A 9,862-nucleotide genomic window follows, 5' to 3' on the forward strand; every position below is an offset into this window, starting at 1 on the left:
TATATATATATATATATATATATATATATATATATATATGCAATTGGAGAAAGATTTGTGATTGTATGTCCCTTCGCGATTAGGGGTTTATGTGATCATAGTGAAGATAAAATATAATTCGGGGAGGCCGGAGTGAACATACAAAAATTTGAAATTAAAAATATTTTTTTGAAATTGATTTTTTCAAAAGAAAATGTAATTTGAATTTGGATGAGAGTTTTGAAAAATGTTCTCCTTATACTTTTAAAGGAAAGTCATTTTCCTTAATTATGAGGAAAATGAGTTGATTTAAAAAATATTGTTAAAAACTTTTGTTCCAATCAAACATAAAATAATTAAAAAACATTTTCCAAAATATGTTTCCTTCCTACCAAACACATCCAAATTGTCTTTACACAGAGTCGATAGTAACTATTGGAGAATCATGCCATTCGCCTATTAAGTATTTCCACCAGAGGCACATATCAAAAATCATTTCTAAATATAAAATAAAAATAGTAACCTTTTACAAAAAATGTTTTTTTTAAGGAAAAAATAAAATAAAATTGTAAGTTTCAAAATATTGCTTTATTGTTAAAAGGGAAAATGCACAAGTATCCTCCAATCTACGCTAAAAATCTCAGAGATACACTTGTACTATACTAAGGTCCTATTATCCGCTAACTTATTTTTCAAATAATTTTCTACCCCTTTTCGGCTTACGTGACACTAGGTTGAAAAAATGTTAACACGCGTTGGGTCCACCAGATAGTGCCACGTAGCCCGAGAAGGGGTAAAAGATTATGTATAAAATAAGTTCAGGAGATAATAGGACCTTAGTATAGTATAAGTGTATCTCTGAGATTTCAAACATAGGTTGGAAAGTACTTGTGCATTTTCCCTTGTTAAAATTTGTTAGTTAAATTTTTTCTGTAAGTTTTCAAATATTGTTGGATATGGTAAGTTACTAAATATTAATTTTCCGAAATTAATACAAATTGGGTTTTCTGTTATCTTATTGTACTTTTTTAAAAATAGCTCAAAAAACTATAGTGTCTGATAATTAGCTAATGATTTATTTAAACTAATAATTATATTCACTTGACGAATTACAACGGTCTAAAACTTAAAGTTTGTAATGATTTGTTACGTTTGATAGACTTGATCAAATAGTGAATCTATGCTATAACATAATTAGAAATCACCTATGTGAGTATGAAGTGTAAGTCGCTTTAAAGAAAATTATTGTCACAAGTCTATTCTCTATAGACTCATGAAACCAGGAGGTGTTCATTGCTGAAACAAACACAACTGTAAGAAACATATATGATAAAGGGTTAATTGTGTGACATATGGTTGTCTAGGTATACACCAAAGCTCGACGGTTCAAAGATATCGCATTTATCGATTGACCGAGTATATCCGACATATGTTCACTACGAAAATCCAAGGGAAAACATACTTATGCAGATGCAATTAATTTTTACTCGTAAAGTAGACATATTTGTCTGTTTCTTTGCGTTGGAGTTATTCCTCATTCATGCGGAGGATTGTTGGGTTTTAAAATGTGTGAATGGAAAATGAAGAGTTGTGACTTTTGTGAAAAATTATGACTTTTATGAAAAGTTGTGACTTTTATGAAAGGTTGTGACCTTTCCAAAAGATTGTGACTTTTTCAAAGATTTGTGACCTTTCCGGTAAGGCACAATAAGAATTTTTTCACACTACCTTTTGTTTTATATAAATTGAGGGATTTCCTCTCATTTTAATGGAACCAATTTTTGGACTTCTTCTATTACTACTATTAAATCTATCATTCTAAGTGTACTTTACTGTCGTCTAGTGGTTCACTGTCACTATGGTTTAGGTACCGATACACCAGTGAGTAAAATCGTTCTATCTTGGGAGGATATGTTCCATTAACCTCGGGTACTTGAGGGGAATAATTTTCTTAAGGGGACACTATGCATTCAGTGGGGTCTAGTCTTCTTTAAAAAAAATATTTTGTATATCATTTCTAATTCTGCTTCTAATTTCTCTAATAGTTTTAATTTTCTAGTTTTGTAAATACTCTTTAAACTTTGTTTTCTTATTAAGTTCTTTAAAGTTATTGTTTTAAGCATCTTACGAATACAAGATGAACAACACTCTGTGTGTTTGGTATTTGAATTTATAATACTAACTCTAGCTAATTGATTCTTCAAACCAATAACACGACAATTTTAATAAGAGAAACTTTCACATATAGCCACTTAAAAATAATTAATTACTCTCTATATTTATAGTTTGATAATTACAATTTGTAGCTACATGTTATATGGAGGAGAGAGGCGGCGAGACTGGGAGAGAGAGAAGAGAGGCGAGAGAGAGGGTGAAAAGAATGGGAGAAAGGTGATTGTATACGTATATTGGTTAGATAATTGTTTATTATACATATACATTTGTATATATGGCAAGCGAGATTGGGAGAGGGAGGAGAGAGGCGAACGAGAGAGTGCAGAGAGTGGGAGAGAGGTAAATTGTATATGTATATAGGTTTAAAAATTGTATATTGTAGATATGTATTTGTATATCTTGGCGAATTATACATATACAAATATGATTAATTATACGAACTCGAAGTCAGCCCAAGTAATTAATGTATAATGTTAGTCGCGAATGGTAATTATAGCAAATTGTAGCTATGATAAGTAATTAAATAATATAAATTTGCTTAGCCGCGTAATTTTTTCCTTTTTAAGAAAGGTTAGTTGGTGAAGAATACAAGTGAACTCACAAATTGAAGAATCAAAAGTGAACTACTCCGAATTTAACATATGTTGTTTTTTTAAGCAAAAAAAAAAAGTGATTTATTTGATTTTAACATATGTTGTTTTTTTAAGCAAAAAAAAAAGTGATTTATTTGATACTGTCCCAGCGTCTGTCAGATCAAAATCTATTAAACAAATACTTGTTTGGTCACAAGTTAGTAGTAGTCATGTTGCACTTTGTTGTATTTAATTTGACTTGCTTTTTAAGCTAAACTCAATAAAATTACTCAATGTTTTAAAATTAAAATTTATATATTCAAAAATTGTAGGAAAAAAAATACTAGTTATAATATTTCTCATGTCAATTTGATGAAATATTTTAAATTATTGATCAGTTACAATAGTTTAATTCTTAAAAAAAAATAGAACAATTAATTCTTAAAAAAAGAAAAAAAACAAACTTAGTCTTCACGTCGAGTCGATAGTGGATGCAGACACGTTTTTTTTTAATAAAAAAAATCATTCTGCAGATCTTTAGTACTATATAAACATATTTTCAATTCTATATATGTAAATATAAACCAAACTTGTAATAATCTAATGGCTTTGATCTCAAGTTTGTGCATCTTTCTTTTGGTTACACACTTTGCCACACCAATTGTGTGCCATGAAAGAGTTGCCCTTTTTGTGTTCGGTGATTCGGTTTTCGATTCTGGAAATAATAAGTACATCAACGCCACTGCTGACTTGCAGGGAAGCAATTACTTTCCTTATGGAGAATCATTCTTTAAGTACCCTACTGGCAGGGCGTCTAATGGACGCCTCATTCCTGATTTTATCGGTAAATTTATTTGCTTTTCTTTGAAAATTAATCAACTTATATGCAAGCTGACTCGAACATAATTTTGCAGCTGAATATGCTAATTTGCCATTTATTCCGCCCTACTTTGAAATTGGGAAGAAACAATTGATTCATGGGGTAAACTTTGCATCAGCCGGTTCTGGTTGTTTGGCGGAAACTAGTGGTGCCATTGTAAGCGACAATATATGTATGTATATATATATATGTCCTTTATTGTTTGAATTTTAAATGTTGGTTTCCATTTGACAGGTTCTAAAAACTCAGTTGAAGAATTTTGAAAATGTGATACAATTGTTGAAGAGGAAAATGGGGAAAACAGAGTCCCATAAAATCCTGGCAAATGCTGTATATATTTTTAGCACTGGTAGCAATGATATGTTTGCCTCTTTAGTACCAAATTCGACTTTTCCATATTCCGATAGAGAATATCTACAGATGATTATGGGCAACTTGACTTCTGTTTTAAAGGTACTCTAATATTGATCTTTTCTGTTGATGTTATAGACAAGTTTGATGGTATTACAAGATAATATTTTGACAAAATTTCTGAAATTGAATTGAATTGAATTAATAAATGGACAAGGGATTAACTCGCGTTTAAATGAATGAATGCAACAGGGAGTTTATAAAGAAGGAGGGAGAAAGTTTGTGATGTTTAATTTGGGTCCATTAGGTTGTCTCCCTTTTATTAGGGTTCTCAACCTTCAAATTGGGGTTAAAAATGGAAGTTGCTTGGAGGAGGCCACAAACAAGGCGAAAATGTTTAATTCAGCTCTTCCAAAAATGCTCAAACAACTACAGAAGCAATTGCCTGGATTTAAGTATACAATATTCAACTTCTTCAAAGTATTTGCAGATAGCATTCATAATCCAACAAAATACGGTATCTTCTATCTCTTCGAACTCAAAATCAAGTATTTTCATATTCATTCAAATTCTGTAGCAAAAAGTCCGCTAACAGAGTATGCAATGTTCATAACAAAATGAAACTATATATGTAGAGAAAACGCGTTAATGTGTTTAGTTGCTGTATACACAATGTTTCAATTTACTTAATTGTGATTTTGTTTTGTTTAGGTTTTACGATATCAGAGGTGGCTTGTTGTGGGACTGGTCCGTTTCGAGGGGTTCTTAGTTGTGGAGGGAAGAGGCAGGTAAAAGAGTATGAGTTATGTAAAAATGTGAAAGATTACTTGTTTTTCGACTCTGTTCATCCCACTGAACTGGCCTACCAACAATACGCTGCATTACTATGGAATGGAACTACAGATGTCGTAGCACCTCACAACCTAAAATCCTTTTTTGAAAGTTCGAACTCCAGATGTCCTAGCAGCTTAGAATTCCTACTATATATGAAGAATAAACAACAATGTGAAATATGATGTTAAGGAGCTTCATCTCTAGTAATTTTTCTGTTCTTGTAGATGATACTTCGATTTGATGAGATGACTAAGTTTTCATGATTGAACGAAGTCGAGAAATAGATAAAATCATGGAATGTAAATATATTTCAGTCATATAAATATTATTTGATTTGGGAAGAAAGTCATTGATATTAACAAAATATCCCATATTTGTGTGCATCTCATATCTTGTTCTTCTTAGTTTCTGTAGTCTGGCAGTCCTCTGCTAAAACAAAAGTTCCGAAAAATTGAAGAAGAACAACCATTTCTGCCTTCCTTTACATTTGAAGAAGACAGAAAACATGTTTGTTGATTGTTTTATCCTTTATAACCCGATTACTGTGTTTTCGCACAAGGAATGCAATTTCAGAGTGTTGAAGAATGAAAAAAGTTTCACATCCGTGATTAATGAGATAACAGGTCTCCTTATAAGACTTGGGCAATCCTTCTCATTTTGCTTTTACGAGATATCAAGTTTCCTCATATCATATACGAGAAAGAGTGATGGAGTTTGAAGAAGGAGGATATCGATTTCATCCAAGAGATTCAGAGTTAGTCACATTCCTTCTTAGGTTTAACGTTGGAAAAGATTTGTGTGACAATGGTTTTATTACGGAGTTTGATGTTTACAAACAAGAACCATGGGTAACTTATGGCTAATCCTTCTCGAAGTAGTAATGTGAGTACAACTGTTGTGGATGAACAGAAGTTGGTGTTATTCTTACAATAATCTGTATTTATAAGGTTAATAAACAGAAACAGAAATAAGATGAAGCAGAAAAATATAAAATACAAGAATTAATCCGAGTCCACAGAAACTACTGTGTGTCCTTAAGAAATTTAATCCCCTCACTGTACCCAAGGTTATGGATTAATTTCTCCCAAGATAAAACGGATTAAACCTGTTAAAGAAATAGCGGTACCTCAAACTTCTTTAACTTCAACGAACTTAAGAACAGCAACAAGTCACACAGACTCAGTCGATCGACACTTTGATTTTATTTGAGAGAAAAATAAATGCAGAGAAAGAAAAATTTTCAGTGTTTGAAAAATCAAAAATTGACTTCCTTTTATAGCCATTTTCAGCAAGAAACGTGTCTGTTCAGAGAAATCTGTTCAGACCCGTTTATTCCAGAAAGTTGTGTCTTTTGGAAAAAATAACAACTTTTCGAAAAATTGTGTCTGTTAGGAAAATAACTACTTTTTGGAAAGTAACGACTTTTCGGAAAAGTAACGACTTTTCGGAATGTTACCGTTACCCGCAAATTTATAAGAGATAATATTAACAGGATTTATTTGATTTAACAAAAACTGATTAAATAAATTTTGTCCAAAAAATTTATCAATCAATCACATCATTTGCCAAATCCAAATCCAAATCCAAAGCCGAAGCCAAACGAGCGACGACGAAGACGGTGCGAGGGGGCATCTTCTTCTTATCTCTTTAAGAAGTAATGGAAGTGTTTCCTTATATAAGGACAACAATTTCCCTTTCTTTTGCCGATATGGGAGAAATGACTTTTCATTTGCACTTTGCAAATGACTTTTCATTTTCCCTCCAAAGTAGTTCCCTCACTTTTCATATTCTCTCTTTTCTTTTCCCATTCACACTTGCTAAAACCCAACAATCCCCCACATGAATGGGGAAGGCTATTGTTAAAACATATGCATGAAAAAACTTGTGTGTCTTGTAGGTAAAGGTTAATCGCATCTGGATAAGTAGGTTTCCCTTTAAACTTTCCGTAGTGAACATATATCGGATATACTCGGTCAATCGGTAGATTTGATATCTTTGAACCGTCGAGCTTTGGTGTATACCTAGACAACATATGTCACACAATCAACCCTTGAACTGTTCTTAGTTCTCATTGTTTTGTTCGTTTCAGCCATGAACACATCTTGGATAGTAAGTGCTTAAAGAACTGGCCTTACCGGATTCTCCTTGAAGCGGCTTACACTTCACACTTACATAGGTGATTTCTAAATGTGTTATCCCATAGATACACCATTTGATATTCCCTGTATCAAACTTAGAAACCATTAAAAAGTCCTTATGTCTTTATCCTGGTTACTAAACATTGTCTCATCATGAGAATGGACCATAAAATAATAATAATATTTTTTTTTCTTTGACAATGTTGAACCGTCATCAATGACTTTGTTTTATCTCCTTGAACCTAGATCTTGGGATCTCCAGTCTTCTAGGTAGAGTTACCGCCACGATGACTTGTTCTCGGCCATAGTCCCATTCCCGTCGATGATTTCTCAACTCCCTCTCTATTTAGGCCTTTTGTAAGTGGATCCGACACATTATCTTTTGACTTCACATAGTCAATTGTGATAATTCCACTAGAGAGTAGTTGTCTCACAGAGTTATGTCTTCGTCTTATGTGACGAGACTTGCCGTTATACATAATGCTTCCAGCCCTTCCTATTGCAGCTTGACTATCACAATGTATGCATATAGGGGCCATTGGTTTGGGCCAAAATGGAATATCTTCTAAGAAATTCCGGAGCCATTCAGCTTCTTCACCTGCCTTGTCTAAAGCAATGAATTCAGACTCCATTGTAGAGCGAGCTATACATGTTTGTTTGGATGATTTCCAAGATATTGCTCCTCCACCAATAGTAAAAACGTATCCACTTGTGGATTTTGTTTCAGTTGACCCAGTAATCCAATTTGCATCACTATATCCTTCAAGAACGGCTGGATATCTGTTGTAATGTAAAGCATAGTTTTGAGTGTCATCTAAGTATCCCAAAACTCTCTTCATTGCTAACCAATGATTATGATTAGGATTACTTGTGTATCGACTCAGTTTACTGATAGCGCAAGCTATGTCTGGTCGTGTACAATTCATGACATACATTAAGCTTCCCAATACGCTAGCATAGTCCAATTGAGACTGACTTTCACCTTTATTCTTTGCAAGATGAAGATTTACATCAATTGGAGTCTTTGCCCTTTTAAAATTCAAAAATTTGAATTTTTCAAGTATCTTTTGAATATAATGAGTTTGAGACAATGCTAGACCGTTAGGAGTTTTAAGAATTTTAATTCCTAATATCACATCAGCAACTCCTAAATCTTTCATATCAAACTTACTAGCAAGCATACGCTTTGTAGCTTTTATATTAGCAATGTCTTTGCTCATTATAAGCATATCATCTACATATAGGCATAAAATAACTTCCTGATTTGGAGTATCTTTAATGTAAACACATTTATCACATTCATTGATCTTAAATCCATTTGACAACATGGTTTGATCAAACTTTGCATGCCATTGTTTTGGTGCTTGTTTTAGCCCATAAAGTGACTTAATAAGTTTGCACACTTTCTTTTCTTTACCAGGAACTACAAAACCCTCAGGCTGTTCTATGTAAATTTCCTCTTCAAGCTCTCCATTTAAGAAGGCTGTTTTCACATCCATTTGATGAATTTCAAGACCGTATACTGCAGCTAGTGCAATTAACATCCGAATTGATGTAATCCTAGTCACTGGCGAGTATGTGTCAAAATAATCAAGACCTTGTTTTTGTCTAAAACCTTTGACAACAAGTCTTGCTTTATATTTGTCAATAGTTCCATCGTCTTTCATCTTCCTTTTAAAGATCCATTTTGAACCCAAGGGTTTGTTCCCTGGAGGAAGATCAACCAACTCCCAAGTATGATTGCTTAAGATTGATTCAATTTCACTATTAACAGCCTCCTTCCAAGAGGTTGAGTCGCTAGACAACATTGCTTCCTTGAATGTTTGAGGCTCACTTTCAAGAAGAAATGTTACAAAATCTGATCCAAATGAAGTAGATGTCTTTTGACGTTTACTGCGTCTTGGACTTTCTTCATTTTGTTCATTCTCTTTTGGTTCTTCTCTGGGTTGTTTAGATCCCCCACTAGATGACTCAAGTCTAGTTTTATACGGATAGATATGTTCAAAAAATTCAGCACTATCTAATTCCATTACCGTATTATCATGAATATCCGGATGTTCGGACTTATGAACCAAAAATGGACATGCCTTACTGTTTGTGGCATATCCAATGAATACACAATCCACAGTCTTAGGTCCTATCTTTACCCTCTTAGGGATAGGAACTTGGACTTTGGCTAGACACCCTCACACTTTGAAATATTTCAAATTGGGTTTTTTACCTTTCCATTTCTCATATGGAATTACATTTGTCTTTGAGTGAGGCACTCTGTTAAGTATCTGATTTGCTGTAAGGATAGCTTCCCCCCACAAGTTCTGTGGTAAACCTGAACTTATAAGTAATGCATTCATCATTTCTTTTAAAGTTCGGTTTTTTCTTTCTGCAATTCCATTAGACTGAGGAGTGTAGGGAGCAGTAGTTTGATGGATTATTCCATTTTCTAAACATATTTCTACAAATGGAGATTCATATTCTCCACATCTATCACTTCTGATCATTTTGATCTTTTTATCTAACTGATTTTCAACTTCAGTTTTATATTGCCTAAATGCATCTATTGCTTCATCCTTACTATTTAGCAGATAGACATAACAATATCTAGTGCAATCGTCAATAAAAGTTATGAAATACTTTTTCCCACTATGTGATGGTGTTGACTTCATGTCACAAATATCAGTGTGAATCAATTCTAAAGGATTTGAATTCCTTTCAACAGATTTATAAGAATGCTTAGCATACTTAGATTCAACACAAATTTGACATTTTGATTTATTGCACTCAAATTTTGGCATAATATTTAAGTTAATCAGTTTTCGCAAGGTTTTGTTATTAACGTGTCCCAAACGTTCATGCCATAAACATTTATACTCAAGCAAGTAAGAAGAAGCAAAATCTCTATTCATATCAACTGCAATTACATTGAGTTTGAAAAG

The 9,862-nt window shown here is 33.0% G+C and overlaps 1 protein-coding gene across 1 annotated transcript; it reads left to right on the top strand.

The window, feature by feature from the left end:
- Positions 1 to 3,329: 3,329 nt before the first annotated feature.
- LOC107022851 (GDSL esterase/lipase 5-like) lies at positions 3,330 to 5,141 on the top strand. Its single transcript, XM_015223430.2, has 5 exons — positions 3,330 to 3,570; positions 3,641 to 3,762; positions 3,841 to 4,059; positions 4,210 to 4,474; positions 4,669 to 5,141. The coding sequence occupies exons 1-5, from the start codon at positions 3,330 to 3,332 to the stop codon at positions 4,971 to 4,973; spliced, it is 1,152 nt and encodes a 383-aa protein (XP_015078916.1). The 3' UTR covers positions 4,974 to 5,141.
- The last annotated feature ends 4,721 nt before the right edge of the window (positions 5,142 to 9,862 follow it).

The sequence above is a fragment of the Solanum pennellii genome, chromosome 6, assembly GCF_001406875.1.
Source record: "Solanum pennellii chromosome 6, SPENNV200".
Classification (NCBI taxonomy): domain Eukaryota; kingdom Viridiplantae; phylum Streptophyta; class Magnoliopsida; order Solanales; family Solanaceae; genus Solanum; species Solanum pennellii.